Source organism: Hemiscyllium ocellatum, chromosome 6, assembly GCF_020745735.1.
Source record: "Hemiscyllium ocellatum isolate sHemOce1 chromosome 6, sHemOce1.pat.X.cur, whole genome shotgun sequence".
In the NCBI taxonomy this organism is placed as follows: domain Eukaryota; kingdom Metazoa; phylum Chordata; class Chondrichthyes; order Orectolobiformes; family Hemiscylliidae; genus Hemiscyllium; species Hemiscyllium ocellatum.
The window spans coordinates 125,942,996-125,970,780 of NC_083406.1; the positions used below are offsets into that span (position 1 = coordinate 125,942,996).

Below are 27,785 nucleotides of genomic sequence, written 5' to 3' on the forward strand. Positions count from 1 at the left end.
CTCTGGACCAGGCTGGGATGATCTGGTGTCAAGGCCTCCACTGCTGTTCCTGATGAGGAGAAAGGCCGCTTTTGGGACCATTCCATCCAACAGGACCTCACTCAAAGTGGGGCACGAATTTCCCTGTCTGCCATGTGGAACTGTGGAGGAAGCCCAGACTCTGTGCTTATCTGGGCTCACGACTAGCTTTTATTGGAGGCACAGGCACAAGAGATGCCAGTGAATTGCAGGATATCCAGTGAGTGGTGAGTTGGTTTGGAAACAGCATATCATCATATGGAGCTAGAATTGAATGTGAGGGGCAGGGCATATGGTTAATGAGGATGGTTTGGTAAGATACAGTGAGAAAGCTCACAGCGAGAACTCCTTCAAACTTCTTAACTTGCACTTAGCCAAAAAAAGTAGCTGCAAACCATAGTTCCCGACTGGATCTGACCAAAGTAGACTGGGAGCAGCTCCTTGAGGGTAAATGTACAGCAGAACAGTGGGAGAGTAAAGGGTGTGGGGGCATTCTAAAAGGGATGTTCCCTTCAGGGTGAAATGTGGGAGCAACAATTCCAGACAATCCTGAATATCTAGGAATATTAAGGACTGATAAAAAGGAAAAGAGACAGAAATAATTCAGGAGTCGAGTGCAAAATATCTAAATTTGCAGATGATACTAAGCTAGAGAGAATGGTGAATTGTGAGGATTATGCTGAGCAATATCAAAGGGACATTGACAAGTTGGCCAAATGGGCACACAGCTGGCAGATGAAATTCAGTTGGGAAAAAGTGAGCATTGCAGATGCTGGAGATCAGAGTCGGAAGAGGGTGGTGCTGGAAAAGCACAGCCGATCAGGCAGCATCTGAGGAGCTGGAGCATCGACATTTAGGGCATAAGCCCTTCATTAGCATTCCTGTTGAAGAGCTTATGCTCAAAACATTGATTCTCCTGCTCCATAGATGCTGCCTGACCTGCTGTGCTTTTCCTGTACCACACTCTTTGTCTGAGATGAATTTCAATACTGAGAAATATGAGGTAATGTACTTTGGTGGGTGAAACATGGAGAGCCAATACAGGCTCAATGGTACAACTTTAAGGAGAGTACAGGAGCAGAGGGACCTTAGGATTCACCTGCACAACTCTGTGAAGGTGGCCAGGCAAGTTGAAACAGTTGGGCGCATAGAATATAAAAGCAAGGAAATGATGCCACATCTCTACAAAGTATAGGTCAGACCACATTTGGAGTATTGTGTTCAGTACTGAGCAGCTTATTTAAGAAGGATGTTAAAGCCCTGGAGACAGTTTAAAGTTGATTTACTAGAATGATATCAGAAATGAAGGATTTTAGATACAGAGAAAGTTGAGAGAGATTGGGCTAATTTTCCTTGGTTGAAAGTGAGCATTGCAGATGCTGGAGATCAGAATCAAGAGTATAGTGCTGGAAAAGCACAGGTCAGGCAGTACCCGAAGAGCAGAAAAATCAAAGTTTTGGGCGTAAGCTGTTCATCAGAAAAACACTGGTAGGTAAGATTTGGGAGAATCAGAAGATATTCCACAATGCTCTCAAGGGGAAGAAGATAGACTGGGAAAGAATAGGGTCCTGAGGGCTGAAGGGGAAAATCTGTGTGGAACTGGAGGACATTGATAGGGTGTTAAACAAGCACCTCAGATCTGTCTTTGTTTGGAAGGAGGATGGAGGTACATAATTCAGAGAGGGGGACTGAGAGGTTCTGAAGGTTTGAGTGGACTTAAAAGTGGACAAGCTCCATGTCTGAATTGTTGTATCCCAGGATGCTGTTGGTGATGAGGGAGAAAATTACAAGGGCTCCATGTCCCCTCAGTCCAGGCCTCCCAGTATTCTGTAAGTTTCAATCAGATTCCACTCTCTTTTCCTTCTAAACTTCGAGTACAGACCTGGACTCCTCAATCGCTCTTCATATGACAAGCCCTTCATCCCCGAAATTATTCTCGTAAACCTCCCCTGAACACCCTCCAAGGTCAGCACATTTCCTTAAATGTGGAGCCCAAAACTGCTCTCAATATTCCCAATGTGGTTTGATCAGAGCGTTACATAGCCTTAACAGTACATCTCTGCTTTTGTATACTAGCCATCTTGAAATGAATGCTAATATTATATTTGCCTTCTGAATTGCCAACTGAACATGCATAATAACCTTAAGAAAATCCTGATCTAGGGCTCCTAAGTCCCTTATGCTTCAGATTTCTGAAGCCTTTCCCTATTTAGAAAATAGTTTATGTCTCTATTCTTTCTACCAAAGTGCATAATATCACACTTTTCCACATTGTATTCCACCTGTTACTTCCTTGCCTGCTCTCCTAGCCTGTCCAAGTCCTTTTGCAGTCACCCTGCTTCTTCAATACTACCTATCCCTCCCTCCATCTATGTGTCCAACAATGCCCTTAGTTCCTTTGCCCAGATTGTTAATCTAGAATGTGAACAATTGTGGTCCCAACACTGACTGCTGAAGACCTCCAGCTGTTATCCTGAAAACACTACTGTCTGCCTTCTGCCAGTCGGAAACAAATCTTCTATCAATGCTGGTACATTGCCCCTAACACCATGGACCGTTTTCTTATTAGCAGCCTCCTGTGCAGCACCTTGTCACAGGCCTTCTGGAAATTCTAATAGATCACATCCACTGGCTCTCCTTTGCCTAACTTGCTCATTACCTCCTTAAAGAATGCTAACAGATTTGTCAGGCATGACCTCCCCTTGACAAAGCCATGCTGACCCAGCCCTACGTTACCACGTACTTCCAAAACTCCATAATCCCATCCTTAATAATGGACTCTTAAAATCTTACCAGTGGCTAAGGTCAGGCTAGCCAGCCTATAATTTCCTATCTTCAACCTCCCTTCCTTTTGAAACTGAGGTGTTACATGAACCATTTTCTAGTCCTAATAGTAAGATTCTTGGTAGTGTGAATGAGCAGAGAGATCTTGGTGTCCATGATAAGGGTTGTTAAGAAGGCAAATGGTGTGTTGACTTTTTTGGTAGAGGAATTGAGTTTCGGAATCATGAGGTCATGTTGCAGCTGTAGAAAACTCTGGTGCGGCCACACATGGAGTATTGCGTACACTTCTGGTTGTCGCATTATAGAAAGGATGTGGAAGCATCGGAAAGGGTGCAGAGGAGGTGTACCCGGATGTCGCCTAGTATGAAGGGAAGATTTTGAGGTTCTTTACTTAGAGAGTAGTAAGGGCATGGAGTGCTCTGCCTGCAGCAGAAGTCGACCCACCAACTTGTGGGCAGCACGGTGGCACAGTGGTTAGCACTACTGCCTCACAGCACCAGAGACCCGGGTTCAATTCCTGCCTCAGGCGACCGACTGTGTGGAGTTTGCATGTTCTCCCTGTGTCTGTGTGGGTTTCCTCCGGGTGCTCCGGTTTCCTCCCACAGTCCAAAGATGTGCAGGTCAGGTGAATTGGCCATGCTAAATTGCCCGTAGTAAGGTGTAAATGTAGGGGTATGGGTGGGTTGCGCTTCGGCGGGTCGGTGTGGACTTGTTGGGCCGAAGGGCCTGTTTCCACACTGTAAGTAATCTAATCTAAAAAAAACTTTACAGGCATTAAATAGTTATTGGATAGATAAATGGATGAGAATGGAATAGTGTAGGTTAGATGGGCATCAGATTTGTTTCTCAGGTTGGTGCAACATCACTGGCTGAAGGGCCTGTACTGTGCTATAATGTTCTATGTCCTCTGGGACCTTCCCTGACTCCAGTGATTACTGAAAGATCATCACCAATGCATCTACAATCTCCTCAGCTATCTCTTTCAGAATCCTGAGTTATAGTCCATCCAGTCTGGATTATTTATCCACCTTTAGATCTTCCAGCTTCCCCAGCACCTTCTCCTTAATGATGGCCACTACACTCACCTCTTTCCCCTGATTGGCTGCTGCTGGTGTCTTTCACTGTGAAGACAAATGCAAACGCTCTGCCAAGGTTCCACTTGGGAGAGTGATAAAGAAGATAAAAGCACATGGGATCCTGGGTAACTTGACAAGTTGGAATTAGACTTGGGTTAGTGACAGAGGGCAGAAGGTCTTGATAGGGGGCTGTTTGTGTGACTGCGGCCCAATGTGTGCAGTGGTGTACCACAGGGATCAGCACAGCGTTCCTTATTGTTTATGATATTCATAAATTACGGTAATGGGAACATATGGGGCAATGATAAGTAAGTATGTGTATGACGATTCTGGGTAATTCAAGATGGAGGACGGGAAAAATTTCTGGCTGTAACAGGTTGCTCCTTTTTTTGAGGTATTTTAGGTGTTTGAGGTGATTTCCTCGAATTCCAGGAGCAGCAATCACTGTTTTATACGCTGTTGCATTGTTTTGGAACTTTGAAAAAAAAAATCAAAACAACAGCACTTTTAAAAGTGAGAAGAACAGACAAAGGAAGCACGTGGTGAGATCAGTGCAGGAAAGAGAGAGAAATAAAGAAATCCACACTGCTCCCTGACACAGCATTGAACCTGCACAGTTACTGCCTTTACTGTTTGAATTCATGTATCGCTGGACATCAGAGTGCATCTGGGAAAATTAACAAACAGTGAAATTCACAACTAATCTTGGAGGAGCCTGTTTGGGAGAGTTCACAGCACAGAAACAAATTAGTGGATAGTTTTAAGTGTGATCTTATAGTAAGTCTGCAGTAGTGAGTAGAGAGGGTTCTTTCTTGATTATATATTTTATTGAGCTATGTGTCTTGATTAAACTTAAAATATAAGCCATAAACATTAATTTAACCTGGAGCAGTCTTTTGTAGAGGAATAAGACAGTGCTACTTTCTGGGTCTGTAGATTGAAAGAAACAAAAATGGCCCTTAGTAGAGTGATATGCTATTCTTGCTGGATGTGGGAGTTTAGGGAGAGTTTACGTGTTACTGTAGATTATATCTGCAATAAATGTTGGTTGCAAATCCTGTCAGATCGAATAGATCAGTTCGAGAGACAGTTAGAGGCAATGAGGAATTTACATGAGCAAGGAGATGTGATGATTGGCAGTTATAGGAAAGGGAGAAAAGTTGCAGATACAGTCACATAGATGGGTTAACTCTAGGAAAGGTAAGGGAGGTAGGCAGGTAGTGCAGGAGTCTTCTGTGGCTATCCCCATTTCAAATAAATATTCTATTTTGGAAAATATAGGGGATGATGGTTTCTACTATCGAGTCAGGCTCTAATGCAACGAGGGGTACATTAGGTTCCCAGAGATTGATTGTGTAAAGGCACTGTCTAGTACGAGGCACAGACAGATGTTTCTGTGGCCAGCAGCGAAAAATCAGGATGGTGTGTTGCCTCCCTGGTGCCAGGATCAAGGATGTCTCAGGGTGCAGAATGTTCTCAAAGGGAGAAGGCCCAGCAGGAGGTCATTGTACACGTTGGAACCAGTGACATAGGAAGGGAAAACATTGAGAATCTGAAGGGAGATTACAGAGAATTAGTCAGGAATTTAAAAAGGAGGTCCTCGAGAGTAGTAATGTCTGGATTATTCCTCGTGAAGGTAGGAATAGGAGGATGGAGCAGATGAATACCAAGCTAAGGAGCTGGTGTGTGGGAGAAGGATTTACATTTTTGGATCATTGGAATCTCTTACAGGGTAGAAGTGACCTGTACAAGAAGGACAGATTGCACCTAAATTGGAAGGGGACTAATGTACCAACAGGGAGATTTGCTCGAGCTGCTCAGGAGAATTTAAATTAATAAGGTGGGGATGGGGGGAGCCCAAGGAGAATGTGAGGAAAGGGATCCATCTGAGACTGGTACAGTTGGGAAAAGAAGTGAGTCAAACAGTCAGGGCAGGCAGGGACAAAGTAGGACTAATAAATTAAACTGCATTTATTTCAATGCAAGAGGCCTAACAGGGAAGGCAGATGAACTCAGGGCATGGTTTTGGGATATCATATCAATTACAGAAATGTGACTCAGGGATGGACAGGACTGGCAAGTTAATGTTCCAGGATACAAATGCTACAGGAATGACAGAAAGGGAGGCAAGAGAGGAGGGGGAGTGGCGTTTTTGATAAGGGATAGCATTACAACTGTACTAGGGAGGATATTCCCGGAAATACATCCAGGGAAGTTATTTGGATTGAACTGAGAAATAAGAAAGGGATGATCGCCTGATTTGGATTGTATTACAGACCCCCTAATAGTCAGAGAGAAATTCAGAAACAAACTTGTAAGGAGATCTCAGTTATCTGTAAGAAAAATAGGGTGGTTATGGTAGTGGATTTTAACTTTCCGAACATAGATTGGGACTGCCACAGTGTTTAGGGTTTAGATGGAGAGGAATTTGTTAGGTGTGTACGAGACAATTTTCTGATTCTGTATGTGGATGTATCTACAAGAGAAGGTACAAAGCATGACCTACTCTTGGGAAATAAGGCAGGGCAGGTGACTGAGGTATCAGTGGGGGAGCATTTTGGGGCCAGCGACCATAATTCTATTAGTTTTAAAATAGTGATGGAAAAGGATAGACCAGATCTAAAAGTTGAAGTCCTAAATTGGAGGAAGGCTAATTTTGACAATATTCGGCAAGAACTTTCAAAAGCTGAATGGGGGCAGATGTTCGCAGGTAAAGGGACGGCTGGAAAATGGGAAGCCTTTAGAAATTAGATAATGAGAATACAGAGAAAATATATTCATGTTAGGGTGAAAGGAAAGGCTGGTAGGTATAGGGAATTCTGGGTGACTAAAGAAATTGAGGGTTTGGTTAAGAAAAAGAAAGAAGCATATGTCAGGTATAGACAGGATAGATTGAATGAATCCTCAGAAGAGTATAAAGTCAGTAGGAGTTCACTTAAGAGGGAAATCAGGAGGGCAAAAAGGGGACATGAGATAGCTTTGGCAAATAGGGTTAAGGAGAATCCAAAGGGTTTTTACAAATACATTAAGGACAAAAAGGTAACTAGGAAGAGAATAGGGCCCCTCAAAGATCAGCAAGGTGGCCTTTGTGTGGAGCCGCAGAAAATGGGGGAGATACTGAATGAGTATTTTGCGTCAGCATTTACTGTGGAAAAGGATATGGAAGATATAGCCTCTAGGGAACTAGGTGGTGACGTTTTGCAAAATGTCCATATTACAGAGGAGGAAGTGCTGGAAGTCTTGAAACGCAAAAAGAAGGATAAATCCCCAGGACCTGATCAGGTGTACCCTAGAACTCTGTGGGAAGCTAGGGAAGTGATTGCTGGGCCTCTTGTTGAGATATTTGTATCATCGATAGTCACAGGTGAGGTGCCGGAAGACTGGAGGTTGGCTAATGCAATGCCATTGTTTATGAAGGGTGGTAAGGACAAGCCAGGGAACTATAGACCAGTGAGCCTGACCTTGGTAGTGGGCAAGTTGTTGGAAAGATATAAAAGAGACCTAAGGGGCAACCTTTTCACACAGAGGGTGGTACGTGTATGGAATGAGCTGCCAGAGGAAGTGGTGGAGGCTAGTATATTTGCAACATTTAAAGGCATTTGGATGGGTATATGAATGAGAAGGGTTTGGAGGGATATGGGCCGGGTGCTGGCAGGTGGGACTAGATTGGGTTGGGATATCTGGTCGGCATGGACGTTTTGGACTGAAGATCTGTTTCCATGCTGTACAGCTCTATGACTCTATATCCCCCATTCAACCATTACTATCAAGACAGGGATCAATCCTGGTCCAACAGAGACTGTAAGGGGGCATGCCAAGAGCAGCAATTGGGAGAAAATGAGGAATGCAGATGCTGGAGAGTCAGAGTTGATAAAGCATGGCGCTGGAAAAAACACAGCAGGTCAGGCAGCACCCGAGGACTGAAGAAGGATTATGCCCAAAACATAACTCTCCTGCTCCTCCAATGCTGCCTGACTGGCTGTATTTTTTCCAGCGCCACGCTTTATCAACTGTGCCAAGAGCAGAGACACCCGAAGATGAGGTGTCAGCCTGCTGGAGCTATCAAACAAAACTACTTGCATGCCAAACAGCATAAGCAGCAAGTGATATAGCTAAGTAAACCCACAACCAACTGATCAGATCTAAGTTCTGCAGTCCTGCCACATTCAGTTGTGAATGGTGGTGGATGTTAATACCAGTCACTGGGGGAGACAGCTCCATCCTCAATAATGGAAAAGATAAGGCTGAAGCATTTTGCGCTAATGTTCATCCAGAAGTGTCAAGCAGAAGATTCCCCACCATCACAGATAACAGTCTTCAGCCAAATCGATTCACTGCACTGATATTAAGAAACGGTTGGCGACATTGGATATTGCAAAGGCAATGGGCACTGACAACATTCCGGCAATAACACTGAAGACTTGTGCTCTAGGTCTTGCTGATCCTCTAGCCAAGCTGTTCCACTGTATCTGAGGTCTGTCTTCTCAGCTGCAGGATATCTCTGTGGGAGTTCCTGAGCCTAGTGTCCGAAAGTCGAAAAGTGTGGTGCTGGACAAGCACAGCCAATCAGGCAGCATCCGAGGAGCAGGAGAGTTGATGTTTCGAGCATGAGCGCTTCATCACGAATGAGGCTTGTGGATCGGGGCTGAGAGATAAATGGGAGGGAGCTGGGGCTGGGGGAAGGTAGCTGGGAATGTGATAGGAAGATAAAGGTGGGGGTGAAGGTGATTGGTCAGAGAGGAGTGTGGAATGGTTAGGTGGGAAGAAAGATGGACAGGTAGGGCAGTTTGAAAGGGCGGTGCCAAGTTGGAAGGTTGGAACTGGGATAAAGTGGGGGGGAGGGGAAATGGGGAAACTGGCTAAATCCGCATTGATTTTGTGTGGTTGGAGGATTCCATGGCAGAAGATGAGAGGTTCTTCCTCCAGGCGTCAGGTGGCTAGAGTTTGGCAGTGGAGGAGGCCCAGGACTTGCATGTCCTTGGTGGAGTGGGAGGGGGAGTTAAAGTGTTCGGCTGTAGGGTAGTGGGGTTGTTTAGTTTGTTGCAGAGATGTTCTCTGAAATGTTCCGCAAGTTGACATCCTATCTTCCCATCGAGAGCAACAGACACAGTAGATGACATGTGGAGGTGCAGATAAATTTCTGTCAGATGTGGAAGGATCCTTTGGGGCCTTGGATGGAGGTGAGGGGGGAGCTGTGGGTTCAGGTTTTGCATTTTTTGCAGTGGCAAGGGAAGGTGGGTTGGAGTGGAGTGAAGAGTAGGTTGGTGGGGGTTGTGTGGACCTAACAAGAGAGTTCCAGAGGGAATGGTCTCTCCGGAATGCAGAAAAGGGTGGGGAGGGAAATACCCCCTTGGTGGTGGGGTCTTTTGGTAGGTGGCGGAAATGGTGGGGGATGATGCGATGGTGGCGGGAAAGGTGCCGAGAGTGGAGGCTGCGTTGGTTGCACTTCTTGTGGTGGCAGCATCTGCAGTCCTCACTCTCTCCTAGTGTCCTCGACCCAACCATCTTCAGCTGCTTCAGCTGCATTTTGAAAGTACTGTTAGAAAGTTAAAAATCACACAGCACGAGGTTATAGTCCAACACGTTTATTTAGAAGCACTAGCTTTCGGAGCACTGCTCTTTCATCTGGTGATTGTGGAGTACAAGATCGTAGGACACAGAATTTATAGAAAAAATTTACAATATGATGTAACTGAAATTATATATCGAAAAAGACCTGTATATTGATCTGGGTTGACCAGGATAGCTTGGTGATATTTACTCCTAGGAACCTGAAGCTCTCTACTATCTCCACCTCAGCACCATTGATACAAACAGGGGCACGCCCTCCACTCCATTTCCTGAAGTCAATGACCAGCTCCTTCATTTTGCTGACAGGGAGCGATTGTTGTCTTTACTCTATGCTATTAAGTTGTCTGTCTCGTTCCCCTTCTGATTTACAGCATCTGCAATTCTTTTGGTTTTTATCTCTTTCCTGTTCTCTGTCCCGTCGTTGTTTAAGATCCAACCTGATGAAGGGCTTATGGTCACAACGTTGATTCTCCTCCTTGGCTGCTGCCTAACCTGCTGTGCATTTCTAGCACCCCACACTCGACTCTGGTCTCCAGCATCTGCAGTCCTCACTTTCTCCTAGTTGATTTTAGCCTCTTCCAAGGATGCCTACCTTGAAGAAGTTCTCCTCCTCTCTCTACAAACATGTCAGTGAGTCTCACTGTCTCACTGCACCCCCCAGGTCATCTCCTCTGCCCTGAAGCTCTTCAGCCACATTCTGAAGCAGACTCGCTACCACAGCCACATCTCCTTCCTCAGTACCTGCCTACGGAACCAACTGATCCCGTGTGGACTCTGGACCACATTCGGACCAACACAATCTGGACTTGAACAGGCCAACCAGTACCTACTACAAAACCAAAACCTCCAGAAACGGTTCTCCTTCCAGATCCTCCGGTCCACACTCGCAGCCATGTGCCATCACCTACTCTCCCTGCAGTCAGCCCTGCCACAGCTCGGGGCCACGCTTTCCCAGACCCGCAAAGACCTCTGGTGTTTTACATCCTTGGAGAAATTCACACGCTCAACAAAAGCTTCTTCTCCACCATGTTGGATATAAAAGAATGTAAGTTAAACAAACTTTCATGTACTTACCTCAATACACTATTTTCCTTGACCGTTCCAAAACCTTCTCCTGGCCTCTGGAACTGCCCAGATGCCAGTAGTCACACGGCCGCTCCAGCCACAGCCACCGTGGTGAATAATGACATCACTTCCTCCCCTGCCGCCCACAGAATGCAGCCACTGCTGACGATGCTACCATGCCTGATGAAGGGCTTATGCCCGAAACGTTGATTCTCCTGCTCCTCAGAAGCTGCCTCACCTGCTGTGCTTTTCCAGTACCACACCTGACTAAGATCCAACCCACTGTGGTGTCATCAGCAAATTTGTAAATGGAATTAGAGCTGAATTTGGCTGCACAGTCATAAATGTAAAAGAAATATAGTATGGGGCTGAATACATGCGGGGTACAGGTGTTGTGGATTACTGTGGAGATGTTATGGCCTAACCTTACTGTGGGTCTGTGGGTCAGGAAGTTGAAGATCTAGTTGCAGAGGTGGGGAGCAGAGTCCTAAGTCTCAGAATTTGGAGATGGGTTTGGTAAGAGTTATAGGGTTGAAGGTGGAACTAAAGGCAATAAACAGGCGTCTGACTTAGGGGTTCTTGTTAAACGCTACCGACCACGCAGATACCCTCGTTTGTGATAAGGCCAACACAACATAACAGGCTGCAAAATGAAGCAGAACAGAATTGTGGGCAAAAATACATCACTTCCTGATGTGCCCAGTGCTTTCTACACTCGTTTCAAACAAGAGATCAGTGAAACAGTGTCACTTGCCCCGACAACTTCGGATGCACCTGTTCCTTCAGCCACTGCTGCAGACATCAGATCGGCCTTTTTGAGAGTGAGCCCATGGAAACTGACCGGCCCAGATGGTGTCCCAGCGTTGCACTCAGATCCTGCACATACGAGCTGGTGGGAGTATTTGCTGACATCTTTAACCTCTCATTACTACAATCTGAAGTCCCCGTGGCTTCAAAAAGATTATCATCATCCCAGTGCCAAAGAAAACGCATGCAGTGTGCCTCAGTGACTACCACCCACGGGCTCTGACCTCCATTATTATGCAGTGCTTTGAGAGGTTAGTCACGGCTCACATTAACCTCTGCCTCCCAGCCTGCAATTTGCCTACTATTACAAAAGGTTCATGATAGACGGCATCTTCCTGGCTCTACACTCATTGCAGGAACATCTGGCTAACAAGGTTACCTATGGCAGACTTCTACTTATTGACCAGCTATTGACTACAGCTCCGGCTTCAATACCATTATTCCATCCAAACTAACCTCCAAACTCCAAGACCTAGGTCTCTGCTCTGCCCTCTGCAACTGGATCCTCAACTTCTGACCCACAGACTACAATCAGTGAGGATAGGCAACAACACCTCCTTCATGACAATCCACAACACTGACACACTGTAAGGATGTGTACTCAGCCCCCTACTATACTCCCTGTGCACTCATGACAGTGTGGCCAAATTTCATCCTAACTCTATCTATGAGTTCTCTGATGACACCACCGTTGTAGACCGGATCTCAAACAATGAGTCAGAATACAGGAAAGAGAGAGAGTGCCAGTGGCGTGGTGTAAAGATAACAAATTCTCCCACAATGTCAGCAAAATGAAAGAGCTAGTCATTGGCTTCAGTAAACAAGGTGGAAGGTATGCCCTGTCTACATCAATGGAGCTGAGGTGGCGATGGTTGAAAGCGCCAAGTTCCTCGGAATGATGATCACCAACAATCTGTCCTGGGCCACCCACGTTTATGTGATGCTCAAGAAAGCACAACCATGCCTCTACTTCCTCAGGAGGCTAAGGAAATGCAGCACGTCTGTAAAGACACTTACCAATTTTTATAGACACATCATAGAAAGCATTCTATCTGGATTCTTCATGGCTTGGTATGGCATCTGCTTTGTCCAGGAGTGTAAGAAAGTACAGCGAGTTGTGAACAATGACCAGTCCATTTCACAAGCCAGCCTTCCATCGTTGACTTCATGTATACTTCTCTTTGTCTTGGAAAGGCAGCCAACATAATTAAAGACCCCTCCCACCCCTTATACTTTCTCCCAACCTCTTCCATTGGGCAGAAGATACATAAGTTTAAACACAGGAGCCAAATGATTCAAGAACCAAATGACTCTTCCCCACTGTTATTACATTGCTGAATGGATCTCTCAAATTTGAAGTGTAATGTTAACCCACTCTCTGTGCACCCTCTCTGCAGCCATGACGTTGTATTCTTTGCTCTGTTATATTATTCTAATGCACTGTGTATGGTATGATCTGCCTGTACTGCACACAAAACAAAACTTTTCACTGTACCTAGGTACATGTGACAATGATCAATTAAATCAAATGAAATCAAATCAAAAGTTCCATGGATGAGGGAAGAGCCAGGGAGATGGCATCTCCCATGGACCTATTGAGACGGTAAGGTGAATTGTAGTGGATTAAGACAATCTGGGAGGCTGGAGTTGATGTGTGCCATGACTAACCTCTCCAAGCACTTCATAATGATAGATGTCAGAACCATTGGGTGGCAGTCATTACGGCACAGTGCCTGACTTTTCTTTGGCACTGGGAATTTAGTTGTCATCTTGAACAGGTGGGAACCTCTGATTGGATTAAGGAGAGATTAAAGATGCAAGCTCATCTGCACAGGATTTGAGTGCACAGCTGGGGACTGCATCCGGTCCAATCACTTTCTGTGGATTCGCCCTCAAAAAGGTCATCCTGATGTCTGTGACAGTGACTCTCAGTACAGGTGCCTCTGAGGCTGTTGGGGCAGGTGACAAGCTGGGAGGCAGAAGTTGATGTGAGCCGTGACTAACCTCTCAAAGCACTGCATAATAATGGAGGTCAGAGCCCCTGGGTGGTAGTCACTGAGGCACACTGCATGCGTTTTCTTTGGCACTGGGATGATAATCTTTTTGAAGCCACGAGGACTTCAGATTGCAGTAATGAGAGGTTAAAGATGTCAACAAATATTCCTGCCAGCTCGTATGTGCAGGATCTATTTGATTTAAAATAGTGATGGAAAAGGATAGACCAGATCTAAAAGTTGAAGTTCTAAATTGGAGAACGGCCAATTTTGATAGTATTAGGGAAGAACTTTCGAAAGCTAATTGGGGCAGATGTTTGCAGGTAAAGGGACAGCTGGAAAATGGGAAGCCTTCAGAAATGAGATAACAAGAATCCAGAGAAAGTATATTCATGTCAGGGTGAAAGGGAAGGCTGGTAGGTATAGGGAATGCTGGGTGACTAAAGAAATTGAGGGTTTGGTTCAGAAAAAGAAGGAAGCATATGTCAGGTACAGACAGGATAGATCGAGTGAATCCTGAGAAGAGTATAAAGGAAGTAGGAGTATACTTAAGAGGGAAATCAGGAGGACATAAAGGGGACATGAGATAGCTTTGGCAAATAGAATTAAGGAGAATCCAAAGGGTTTTTACAAATATATTAAGGACAAAAAGGTAACTAGGAAGAGAATAGGGCCCCTCAAAGATCAGCAAGGCGGCCTTTGTGTGGAGCCACAGGAGATGGGGGAGATACTAAATGAGTATTTTGCGTCAGTATTTACTGTGGAAAAGGATATGGAAGATATAGACTGTAGGGATCTAGATGGTGACGTTTTGCAAAATGTCCATATTACAGAGGAGGAAGTGCTGGAAGTCTTGAAACGCATAAAGATGGATAAATCCCCAGGACCTGATCAGGTGTTCCCTAGAACTCTGTGGGAAGCTAGGGAAGTGATTGCTGGGCCTCTTGCTGAGATATTTGTATCATCGATAGTCACAGGTGAGGTGCTGGAAGATTGGAGGTTGGCTAACACGGTGCCATTGTTTAAGAAGGGTGGTAAAGACAAGCCAGGGAACTATAGACCAGTGAGTCTGACGTCAGTGGTGGACAAGTTGTTGGAGGGAATCCAGCAGGACAGGTTGTACATGTATTTGGAAAGGTGAGGACTGATTAGGGATGGTCAGCATGGCTTTGTGCGTGGGAATTCATGTCTCACAAACTTGAGTTTTTTGTAGAAGTAACAAAGAGGATTGATGAGGGCAGAGCAGTAGATGTGATCTACATGGTCTTCAGTAAGGCGTTCGACAAGGTTCCCCATGGGAGACTGATTAGCAAGGTTTGATCTCACGGAATACAGGGAGAACTAGCCATTTGGATAAGACCATAAGACATAGGAGTGGAAGTAAGACCATCTGGCCCATCGAGTCCACTCCGCCATTCCATCATGGCTGATGGGCATTTCAACTCCACTTACCCGCATTCTCCCCGTAGCCCTTAATTCCTCAAGACAACAAGAATCTATCGATCTCTGCCTTGAAGACATTTAGCGTCCCGGCACTCTGCAGCAATGAATTCCACAGGCCCACCACTCTCTGGCTGAAGAAATGTCTCAGTATTTCTGTTCTGAATTGACCCCCTCTAATTCTCAGGCTGTGTCCATGGGTCCTAGTCTCCTCGCCTAACGGAAACAATTTCCTAGCGTCCACCCTTTCCAAGCCATGTATTATCTTGTAAGTTTCTATTAGATCTCCCCTTAATCTTCTAAACTCCAATGAATACAATCCCAGGATCCTCAGCCGTTCCTCATATGTTAGACCTACCATTCCAGGGATCATCCGTGTGAATCTCCGCTGGACACGTTCCAGTGCCAGTATGTCCTTCCTGAGGTGCAGGGACCAAAACTGTACACAGTACTCCAAATGGGGCCTAATCAGAGCTTTATAAAGTCTCAGTAGCACAATCTCAAGAGGGTTATATTCCAATCCTCTTGAGATAAATGGCAACATTGCATTCGCTTTCTTAATCACGGACTAAACCTGCATGTTTACCTTTAGAGAATCCTGGACTAGCACTCCCAGATCCCTTTGTACTTTGGCTTTACGAATTTTCTCACTGTTTAGAAAGTAGTCCATGCTTGTATTCTTTTTTCCAAAGTGCAAGACCTCGCATTTGCTCACATTGAATTCCATCAGCCATTTCCTGGACCACTCTCCCAAACTGTCTAGATCCTTCTGCAGCCTCCCCACTTCCTCAGCACTACCTGCATGTCCACCTAACTTCGTATCATCGGCAAACTTCGCTAGAATGCCCCCAGTCCCCTCATCCAGATCATTAATATATAACGTGAACAGCTGCAGCCCCAACGCTGAATCCTGTGGGGCACCGCTTGTCACCGTCTGCCATTCCGAAAAAGAACCTTTTATCCCAACTCTCTGCCTTCTGTCAGACAACCAATCCTCAATCCATACCAGTAGCTCACCTCGAACAACATGGGCCCTCACCTTGCTCAGCAGTCTCCTGTGTGGCACCTTATCAAAGGCCTTTTGGAAGTCTAGATAGACCACATCCACTGGTCTAACCTACTTGTCACCTCTTCAAAAAATTCCAACAGGTTTTTCAGGCATGACCTCCCCTTACTAAATCCATGTTGACTTGTTCTAATCCAACTCTACTCTTCCAAGAATTTAGAAACCTCATCCTTAATGATGGATTCTAGAATTTTACCAACAACTGCAGTTAGGCTAATTGGCCTATAATTTTCCATCTTTTGTCTTGATCCTTTCTTGAACAAGGGGGTTACAACAGCAATCTTCCAATCATCCGGAAGTTTCCCTGACTCAAGTGACTTTTGAAAGATCTCAACCGACGCCTCCGCTATTTCCTCAGCCACCTCTCTCAGAACTCTAGGATGTATCCCATCGGGGACAGGAGATTTATCAATTTTAAGACCTTTTAGCTTTTCTAGCACTTTCTCTTTTGTAATGGCAACCATACTCAACTCAGCCCCCTGACTCCCTTTAATCGTTGGGATATTACTCATGTCTTCTACTGACGCAAAGTACTTGTTAAGTTCTCCTGTTATTTCCTTATCTCCCATCACTAGGCTTCCAGCATCAGTTTGATACAGAACTGGCTCAAAGGTAGAAGGCAGAGGGTGGTGGAAGAGGGTTACTTTTCAGACTGGAGGCCTGTGACCAATGGAGTGCCACAAGGATCGGTGCTGGGTCCTCTACTTTTTGTCATTTACATAAATGATTTGGATGCGAGCATAAGAGGTACAGTTAGTAAGTTTGCAGATGACACCAAAATTTGAGGTGTAGTGGACAGCAAAGGGGGTGACCTCAGGTTACAACAGGATCTTAACCAGATGGGCCAATGGGCTGAGAAGTGGCAGATGGAGTTTAATTCAGATAAATGTGAGGTGCTGCATTTTGGGAAAGCAAATCTTACCAGGACTTATACACTTAATGGTAAGGTCCTAGGGAGTGTTGCTGAACAAAGAGACCTTGGAGTGCAGGTTCATAGCTCCTTTAAAGTGGAGTCACAGGTAGATAGGATATTGAAAAAGGCGTTTGGTATGCTTTCCTTTATTGGTCAGAGTATTGAGTACAGGAGTTGGGAGGTCATGTTGTGGCTGTACAGGACATTGGTTAGACCTCTGTTGGAATATTGCGTGCAATTCTGGTCTTCTTCCTATCGGAAAGATGTTGTGAAACTTGAAAGGTTTCAGAAAAGGTTTACAAGGATGTTGCCAGGGTTGGGAGGATCTGAGCTACAGGGAGAGGCTGAATAGACTGGGGCTGTTTTCCCTGGAGCGTCAGAAGCTGAGGGGTGACCTTATAGAGGTTTACAAAATTATGAGAGGCATGGATAGGATAAATAGACAAAGTGTTTTCCCTGTTGTTGGGGAGTCCAGAACTAGAGGGCATAGGTTTAGGGTGAGAGGGGAAAGATATAAAAGAGACATAGAACATAGAAGGATACAGCGCAGTACAGGCCCTTCGGCCCTCGATGTTGCGCCGACCGAGTCCTACCTAACCTATACTAGCCCAATAACTTCCAAATGCCTATCCAATGCCCGCTTAAATGAACATAAAGAAGGAGAGTTCACCACTGATACGGGCAGGGCATTCCATGAACTCACAACCCGCTGTGTGAAGAATCTACCCCTAACATCTGTCCTATACCTACCACCCCTTAATTTAAAGCTATGTCCCCTAGTAACACCTGACTCCATTAGCGGTAAAAGGTTCTTAGTATCTTAGACCTAAGGAGCAACTTTTTCACACAGAGGGTGGTACGTGTATGGAATGAGGTGCCAGAGGAAGTGGTGGAGTCTGGTACAATTGCAACATTTAAGAGGCATTTGGATGGGTATATGAATAGGAAGGGTTTGGAGGGATATGGGCCGGGTGCTGGCAGGTGGGACTAGATTGGGTTGGGATATCTGGTTGCCATGGACGGGTTGGACTGAAGGATCTGTTTCCGTGCTGTACATCTCTATGACTCTATGACTTTTAAATACTGCACAGGAACAGGCCATTCGGCCCTCTAAACCTGTGCTGATCATCTTACCTCAACTAAACTAAAAAACAAACTTTCTGCCCTTGTTCGGTCCATATCCCTCTATTCCCTCCCTATTCATATAACCATCCAGATGCCTCTTAAATGTCACCAATGTGCCTGCTTCCATCACCTCTTCTGGCAATGCATTCCAGATTTCTCCCACTCTCTGCATGAACAACTTCCGTAGCACATCTCCCTTCAACCTTTCCCCTCTCACCTTGAACCTGCGCCCTCTTGTAATTGAAACTTCAATTCTGGGAACAAAGCCGCTGACTCTCCACCCTATCGATGCCTCTCACAATTTTGTAGCCATCTGTTAGGTCTCCTTTCTCCAGTGAAAACAATCCCAGTCTTTTTAACCTTTCCTTATAGCCAATCTGGTCCTCGAGACCAGACAACATCCTGATGAAACTTCTCTGCACTCTCTCCAAAGCTTCCATGTCCTTCTGGTAGTGTAGTGACCAAAACGGTACACAATACCCCAAGTGCAGCCTAACAAGAGTATTATATCACTGCAACATGATTCGCTAACTCCTGTACTCCATGTCCCGGCCGATGAAGGCAAACATGGCCACCTGTGTTCCCACTTTTAGGGAACTGTGGACCTGCATGCTCAGATCTGTCTGTGTGTCAATGTTCCTCAGGGTTCTGCCATTTACAGTATAAATCACACGTAAATTTGATCCTCCAAAATGCATCACCTCCTATTTGTCTGGATTAAACTCCATCTGCCATTTTTGTGGCCCAGTCACCAATCTGTCTATATCCTGTTGTATCCTTTCACAGTTGTTGGCACTATCAGCAACTCCACCAATCTTCATGTCATCTGCAAACTTATTAATCAGATCACTCACATTTTCCTCCAGGCTATTTATATACACTACAAACAGCAGAGGTCTTGAGACTGACCCCTGTGGATCACCACCAGTTACTGGTCTCTGTTCTGTGACTAAGCCAGTTTTGTATCCATCTAGCCAGCCTACCTCAAGTCCCATGTGCTTTTAGTTTTTAGCGGAACTTGTATCAAATCCACATACATCCACAGTTCTTCCCTCATCAATTATCTTTGTCACCTCTTCAAAGAATGCAATCAGGTTGGTGAGACATGACCTTCCCTGGAGAAAACCATGTCACCTGTCAGTAACTAGTTTATTTTCATCCAAATGTGTATATATTTTGTCCCTCAGTATCTTGCTTCCAAGAGCCTCCCTGCCTGTAGATACGTAGAGCCTATAATTCCCTGGATTATCTCTGCTTCCTTTCTTAAACAAAGGGAACAACATTGACTAATCTCCAGTCCTCTCGAACCTCGCCTGTGATCAAAGAGGGTGTGAAGATATTTGCTAATGGCCCAGCTATTTCTTCCCGTGCCTCTCGCAGTAACCTGGGATAGATCCCATCTGAAGGGTTTATGCCTGAAACGTCGAATTTCCTGTTCCTTGGATGCTGCCTGACCTACTGCGATTTTCCAGCAACACATTTTCAGCATAGATCCCATCTGGCCCTTGGGACTTGTCTATCTTAATACACTTTAGGATACCCAAAATCATAGGTCAGGTTCACCCGACTTGAACACCTCAGACCTGGAAAAACCCTAATAAATTATTCAGACATGATTCCTTTTTATGAAGCCGTGATGACTCTGCTTGATTTGATTGTGATTTTCCAAATGTTCTGCTATTAACTCATAATAATTGAAGCCAATACTTTTCCAATAACACGTTAGAGTAGTTTTGCTTCGCTCCCTTTTTGAGCAGGGATATAGTATTGGCAGTTTCCAATCCTATGGTACTTCTGCAGAATCCCTAGGATTTTTGGACAATTACAACCAGTGCATCCACTATCTCTGTAGCTGTCTCTTTTAGCATTCTAGGCTGCAAACCATTGAGGCCTGTTATGCCTTAGCCCCATTAGTTTGTTGCTGTTGTACTCCCCTGTTTGCCAGGACCTGTGTCACTGCTCTTTGTGCTTTGTTTTTTTGTTCATTTGTTGCTGTCTGTAGTTCTTTGGTGGGTGCCTGGAACGTATTGCCAATGGAGGTGGCAGGGGCAGGCACAGTCGCACCATTTCAAATATATCTAGACAGATACGTGAATGGGCAGGGAGCAAAGGGATGCAGATCCTTAGAAATTTGGCGACAGGTTTAGATAGAGGATCTGGGTCAGCGCAGGCTTGGAGGGCCTGTTCCTCTGCTGCAATTTTCTTTGTTCTTGTTCTATCTAACCCTTTCCCCGATTGGATTTCATGCTATTCACAAGAATGAGCCAATTCCTGAAGAATCTGAAATGATGTTTCCATGTGCTTGCTGTACTTTGACCCATGTCCAGATTTGCCCAATTTCCTCTGGACAATCTCTGCCTATTCTCTTGGCAATCACTCCTCACTGGAGCTAGTCTCTTTGTAAGTGGCTCCTGTTTCTCCCTTTCAGACATTCTGTGAGCTGCATTGTGTTGGAATTGCTGTCTGTACTCTGACAGGGAGAATCCTCATCTTATCCTCTCAGTTTGGGGAGGGGCAGAGATTGTTATGGTTCCTTGCTGACCCAGTGCCTGTGAAGTGGAGACCCTCCCTCTCTTGCATTGCTCAGGCTTCTGTTTACCTTCCAGAACCATGTTCACCCAGATTACCCAGCCCCATCCTCAGCTCTTTTGACAATTTGTATGTGGTTTGTGCAACTATCCCAATTCATTAACCCTTCAGGTCCCAGGTTAATGTAGATTCTGGTTCCTGGTGATTGCTGACGAACCTGTTCCTCCCAATGAATCCACGCTAACCCCTTCTCGGATTTCTGCTTGAGCTTCCTCAGGTCTCCACTTGCCCCTGGGCAGTGAGGGGGAGGTGGGGAAGACTCCATTTGCCCAGGGCATTGTGGGGGGAGATGGTGTGGGTGCTGGGCATCTCTGTCTGTGACAGACTGCGCTCTGCGTGTGTGGAGTTGGACCAGGCTAGGTTGGGGTGAGCTGAGCTGGGGTACTCTGACCAATCTCGATTTTGCTGCTTTTCCAGGCCCTCACTTTGTCGCCGTGAACAACAGACATGAGATCCTGGTGACCGATTTCCACAACCACTCAGTGAAGGTGAGCCAGCTCAGAGTAAGCCACTACATTGCTCCCCAACCACCCCAGCCCGAACACCCAACACTGTGGGGGAGGGGGAAAGAGCATACTAGGGTGGGGGGAGGATAGAGAACCCAAAGTGGGGAGTGAACCCGGAGAGGGAGGGAGGAGTGAGCCCCATATATTGAGCTGGGTGGAGCATGAGCATACTCTGAAATGCATGGAATAAGACTACACCCCCACCCCAAGACTAAGTCTGGGGAGTATGGCCAGCAATGCCCCCATCCCCACCGCCCCCAGGAATGTGGTCACTGTCCCTCCCATCCCGGGAATGTGCTCAATGCCCCCTCCCTGGGAGTGTGGGCAGTCCCACACATGCTGCCTCCTGCTAGGCTGTGGCAAGGCCGGGAACATTGACATTACATTTCTGATTTGACAGGTTTATAATTCTGACGGTGAATTCCTCTTCAAGTTTGGATCACATGGAGAGGGGAATGGACAGTTTAATGCTCCCACTGGGGTGGCTGTTGATAGCAATGGGAACATCATCGTCGCTGACTGGGGAAACAGCCGAATCCAGGTGAGGAACAAACTCAATCTAACCTCGTACTGTCGCTGTCCTGGGAGTGTTTGATGGGGATAGTGCAGAGGAGCTTTACTCTATATCTAACCTTGTGCTGTTCCTATCCTGGGTGTATTTGATGGGGTTTCAGTGTAGAGGGAACTATAATGCATGATAGCTAACTCGCATGTCACACCAGTGTAGTTTCCTCTGTTTAGATTTCAGACCTGAGTCTCAGATTCACCTATCTCACTCTCCATCTCAGTGAAGAATTCTGTCCTATTCTGGCTGCTCATACTCAAGGGCCTCACACAGCTAAGCTGGCAATTAATCATTTCTTAATACTCTGTCTCCCTCTGTGTTTCTCTTGCCATCTTTCTCTCGCTCTCCCTCTCTCTGTCCCTCTCTGTCAGTATGTCCATTTCTCTCCCCACTCTCAATCTTGTCTCTCTGTCTCTCTCTCTCTCTCTCCCCAGGTGTTTGACAGCTCCGGGTCCTTCTTGTCTTATATTAACACCTCTGCTGACCCTCTGTATGGACCACAGGGTCTGGCACTGACCTCAGATGGACATGTGGCTGTTGCAGACTCGGGGAATCACTGCTTCAAGATTTACCGATACTTGCAGTGAATCAAACTTCCAGAACTCTGTCGGAGGCCTAAACTGAGGCCCAGTTTAACTGCTGTGCATTTTGTCCATCGCAGGACAAGTGATGCTTTTGGGTTTTGTGTTTTTGTTGTAAATGCAGAAAGCAGCAATGTTTGAGCAAGGCCCAAGGTCAGAGTTCACCAATGGGCATACCCATTGCCTAGATACAAAATGAACACTTGACTCCAACACTAGCCCAAAGGGGTTTGTCCAGAAAGTCCTGCCCATTTTCATGGAAACTCCTCAAGACAAGCTCCCCAAGTAAGGAGGAGGAATGGGCCCTTTATGGCATATGGAGCTCTCACAAGGCAGACCTTCCAACGCACAGGCTCACCTCCCCAACACTGAATCAATAACAGTCAGTGTGTGTATGGGAACCTGTACAGTTAGATTCTGTGTCTGAATGTGTGTGAGTGTGTGTGAGAGAGAGAGAGAGAGAGAGACCCTATACCCTTCTTAGATGTATGGCCCATACCCCGGAGAATGTATATGTGAGGGATCAGTTGCTGCATACCCTGAGGTAGATTCTGTACAATTGGAATTGCTAATCGCTGTGATCAGTGTTTTACTGATGGTTTGTGCCTGGAATCAAGAGCATTAATGTGTCAGTTTCCATGGATCATGTTGGGGGAGATGTAAATAATAGGAAATTAACAACTACAAAGACAATCGACATTCTGATTTCCATCCAGTCGCACAATTGCACTTTTATGTTTACTCATTCTTGAGGTGTGGGTGTCCCTGGCTGTGTCAGCATTTATTACCCATCCTTAGTTGCCCCCTTGAGAAGGTGGGGGTGAGCTGCCTTCTTGAACCTCCGCAGTCCATGTGCTGTAGGTAGACCCACAAAACCCAGTGGGTGTGAATTGCAAGATTTTGACCCAACAACACTGAAGGAATTATGATATATTTCCAAGTCAGGATTGTGGTGGCTTGGAGGGGAATGTGCAGATGGTGTTTCCATGTAAAAGAAAATTGAAGAAATGTGGCTGCTGGAAATCTGAATCAAAAACAGAAATTGTTATGAAAGTTTAGCAGGTCTGGCAGCACATATGGAGAAAAGTCAGATTGAACGTTTCAATTCCAGTGACCCTTCTTTCCACTACAAACCCACTAACTCTCACAGTTACTTCTCACTATACTTCCTCACACACTGCTTCCTGTAAACTCACTATCTATTCTCCCAGTTCTTGCATCTCCGATGGGTCTGCTCTGGTGATGCCAACTTTGAAATGTCCACCTTCTTCTTCAACTGAGGATTCTCCAGCACTGTGTTTGACAAGGCCCTCAACTGGGTCTGACCCATCTCCCTCACTTCAGCCCTCCCCTCTTCTCTTCCTTTACACCACAGCGATAGGGTCCCCCCTGTCCTCAACTACCATCTCACCAGGTTCCACATCCAGAGGATCATTAGTTGCCTTTTCCGCCACCTCCATATTCCCCTCCCCTCCCTTGCCAACTTTGTGCAAGGACCGTTCTGTTTGGGACACCCTGGTCCGCTCCTACTTCACTCCCAATTCTCCTGCCTCCCAGCCCACGGCACCTTCCCCTGCAATCGCAGAAGGTTGCCCATTTACTTCCTCCCTCCTCAGGATCCAAGGCCCAGGTACACCTTCCAGCTGAAGCTGCACTTTACCTGCACTTCACTTAATTTGATCCACTGCATTTGCTGCTCACACTGTGCTCTGCACTACAATGGGGAAATGCAGCATAGACTGGGTGACCATTTGGCGAAAGTAAGGATTGCAAATGCTGGAGATCAGAGTCAAGATTAGAGTGGTGCTTTCCCAGCACCACTCTAATCTTGGGTGACCATTTCGCAGAGCACCTGCATTCTGTCCGCAAAAATGACCCTGAGCTTCCAGTTGCCTGCTATGTCAACACACCACTCTGTTCCCTGGCTAACATCTCTGTCTCCTGTTGGGAGTTTTCTATAGGCCTCTGAAACGTTCCAGAGATTTAGAGGAAAGGATTGATTAGATGATTCTGGATAGGAGCGAAAGTAACAGAGTCATTGTTATGGGGGACTTCAACTTTCTAAATATTGACTGAAAACACAAGAGTTTGAGTACTTTAGATGGGTCAATTTTTGTCCAATATGTGCAGGAAGGTTTCCTGACACAGTATGTAGATAGGCCAACAAGAGGCAAGGTACATTGGATTTGGTACTGGCTAATGAATCAAGAATGCAGTGCTGGAAAAGCACAGCCGGTCAGGCAACATCCGAGGAGCAGGAGAATTAACATTTTGGGCATAAGCCCTTCATCACAAATCATCAAGAGTTCCTGATGAAGTGCTTATGCCTGAAACATCGATTCTCCTGCTCCTTGGATGCTGTCTGACCTGCTGCTTTTCCACTCTTGAATCTGATCTCCAGCATCTGCAGTCCTCACTTTCTCCTACTGAGTAATGAACCAGGCCAGGTAATAGATTTTGAGGTAGGTGAGCTCTTTGATGATAGTGACCACAACTCGGTTATGTTTAGTTTAGCAATGGAAAGGCATAGGTATATACTGCAGGACAAGAGTTATAGCTGGAGAAAAGGCAATTATGATGCGATTAGGTAAATTTAGGATGCATTGGATGTGGAAGGAAACTGCAGTGGATGCGCACAATTGAAATATAGAGCTTATTCAAAGACTAGCTACTGTGTGTCCTTGATAAGTATGTACATGGGAGAAATTGAGGAGTGCAGATGTTGGAGTCCACAGTCGTAGAATGTGCTGGAAAGGCACAGCTGGGCAGGCAGCAGCCAAGGAGCAGGAGAATCGACCTGATGAAAGACTTCATATGTTTATCCAATGACATTTAAATGCCCTTTAAGTTGGCGAGTCTACTATTGTTGCAGGCAGGGCATTCCACACCCTTACTACTCTCTGAGTAAAGAAACTATCCTCCATCTATCACCCCTCAATTTAAAGCTATGTCCTGTGCCTCGGATGCTGCCTGACCAGCTGTGCTTTTCCAGCACCACACTCTTCAACTAAGTATGTATCTGTCAGGCAAGGTGAAAGTGGTTGAGTGAGGGAGTTGTGGTTTACTAAAGAAGTTGAAACTCTTCTCAAGAGGAAGAAGGAAGCTTATGTAAAGATGAGATGTGAAGGCTCAGAGCGCTTGAGAGTTACAAGTTGGCCAGGAAAGACCTAAAGAGAGACCTAAGAAGAGTCAGGAGGAGACATGAGAGGCCTTTGGCAGATAGGATCAAGGAAAACCCTAAAGCTTTCTATAGGTATGTCAGGAATAAAAGAATGACTAGAGTAAGCTTAGGGCTAGTCAAGGACAGTAGTGGCAAGTTGTGCGTGGAGTCTGAGGAGATAGGAGATGCGCTAATTGAATATTTTTCTTCAGTATTTATACAGGAAAAAGACAATGTTGTCAATGAGAATATTGAAATACTGGCTAGATGGGATTGAGATTCACAAGGAGGAGGCGTTAGCAATTCTGGAAACTGGGAAAATAGATATGTCTCCTGCGCTGGATCGGATTTATCCTATGATTCTGTAGGAAGCTAGGGAGGAGATTACAGAGCCTTTGGCTTTGATCTTTATGTCATCATTGTCTCCAGGAATAGGGCCAGAAGACTGGAGGATAGCAAATGTTGTTCCCTTGTTCAAAAAGGGCAGTAGAAACAACCCTGGTAATTATAGACCAGTGAGCCTTACTTCGGTTGTGAGTAAAGTGTTGGTAAAGATTATAAGAGGTAGGATTTATAATCATCTCAAAAGGAATAAGTTGATTAGGGATAGTCAACACGGTTTTGTGAAGGGTAGCTCGTGCCTCACAAACCTTATTGAGTTCATTGAGAAGGTGACCAAACAGGTGGATGGGGGTGAAATGGTTGATGGGATGTATATGGGTTTCAGTGTGGTGTCTGATAAGGTTCCCCACAGTAGGTTGTTGCAGATGAAGGGCTTATGCTCGAAACGTTGAATTCTCTATTCCTGAGATGCTGCCTAACCTGCTGTGCTTTGACCAGCAACACATTTGCAGCAGAAAATATGGAGGCATAGGATTGAAGTTGATTTAGCGGTTTAGATCAGAAGTTAACTAGCTGAAAGAAGAGAGAGGATGGTGGTTGATGGGAAATGGTCATCCTGGAGTTCACTTACTAGTGGTGTACCACAAGGACCTGTTTTAGGTCCATGTTGTTTGTCGTTTTTATAAATGATCTGGTTGAGGGCACAGAAGGATGGGTTAGTAAATGTGCGGATGACACTGAGGTCGGTGGCACTGTGGACAGTGTGGAAGGATGTTGCAGTTATAGAGGGACATAGGTAAGCTGCAGAGCTGGGCTGAGAAGTGGCAAATAGGGTTTAATGCGGAAAAGTGTGAGGTGATTCTCTTTGGAAGGACCAACAGAAATGCAGAATAGTGGGGTAATGGTAAGATTCTTGGTAGTGTGGATGAGCAGAGAGATCTCAGTGTCCATGTACATAGATCCCTGAAAGTTGCCACCCAGGTTGATAGGGTTGTTAAGAAGGCGTATGGTGTGTTAGCTTTTATTGGTAGAGGGATTGAGTTTCAGAGCCATGAGGTCATGCTGCATCTGTACAAAACTCTGGCACGGCCGCACTTGGGGTATTGTGTATAGTTCTGGTCACTGCATTCTAGGAAGAATGTGGAAGCATTGGAGAGGGTTCAGAGGAGATTTACTCATATGTTGCACAGTATGGAGGGAAGGTCTTATGAGGAAAGGCTGAGGGACTTGAGGCTGTTTTCATTAGAGAGAAGAAGGTTAAGAGGTAACTTAATAGAAACATACAAGATGATCACAGGATTAGATAGGGTGGACAGTGAAAGCCTTTTTCCTCAAATGGTGATGGCTAGCACAAGGGGACATAGCTTTAAATTGAGGGGTGATAGATAGAGGATACTTTCTTTACTCAGAGAGTAGTAAGGATGTGGAATTCCCTGCCTGCAACAGTAGTAGACTCGCCAACTTTAAGGGCATTTAAATGTCATTTGATAAACATATGAATGAAAATGGAATAGTGTAGGTTAGATGGGCTTCAGATTGGTTTCATAGGTCAGCGTAACATTGAGGGCCGAAGGGCCTGTACTGTGTTGTTGCAGTGTTCTGTGTTCTTTGTTCCCTGTCTCAGCTGTAGTGTTGCAGCAAATCTCCGTGCAGAGCTGGAAGAACAGTTCGGTACTCAGTATCGGGTTTAACACTTTTAAGGCTTGAGGCACCTTCTCCCAAGTCCTCACCCTAACCCCCACACACCAGGCTTTGTTATCACATGGTTTGCTATTATACACAGCCCATCCTAGTCACCAGTAGTACCCCTTAGCTACTCACTGACCTTAACTGACCGTTATCCAGTCTTTTGGATGTCCGACAGTTCTTCTCTCTATGGGCTCTATCTTCATCTATTGTTTATTTCATCTCCCTCCCCCAGCCCCTTCTCTAAGCTATCTATTCACTTTTTCCTAGCTACTATAAGTTCTGAAGAAGAGTCACTGGACCTGAAACATTAACTCTGACCTCTCTCTACAGATGCTGCCAGACCTGCTAAGCTTTTCTAGCAATGTCTGTTTTTGTTCCCATCTTGCTTTTATGTTTCACAGTGGAAATGGTTATGGGTTTGAAGGTGGTAATTGGTGAATTTCTGCAGTGCTTCTTGTAGATACAACACACTGCTGTTACTGAGCGTCGGTGAT

General features: G+C 45.5%; 1 protein-coding gene across 4 annotated transcripts in view; it reads left to right on the top strand.

Moving 5' to 3' along the window:
• The window catches only part of LOC132816601 (tripartite motif-containing protein 2-like), a 65,425-nt gene extending 42,356 nt beyond the window's left edge, over positions 1 to 23,069 (top strand). For all 4 annotated transcript variants that reach the window (XM_060826418.1, XM_060826419.1, XM_060826420.1 and 1 more), the window contains exons 10-12: positions 20,866 to 20,936; positions 21,355 to 21,495; positions 21,954 to 23,069. In XM_060826418.1, the coding sequence (XP_060682401.1) occupies positions 20,866 to 20,936; positions 21,355 to 21,495; positions 21,954 to 22,106 (365 nt within the window). In that variant the 3' untranslated portion in view covers positions 22,107 to 23,069. The remainder of the gene's footprint in view (positions 1 to 20,865; positions 20,937 to 21,354; positions 21,496 to 21,953) is intronic.
• Positions 23,070 to 27,785: the final 4,716 nt, after the last annotated feature.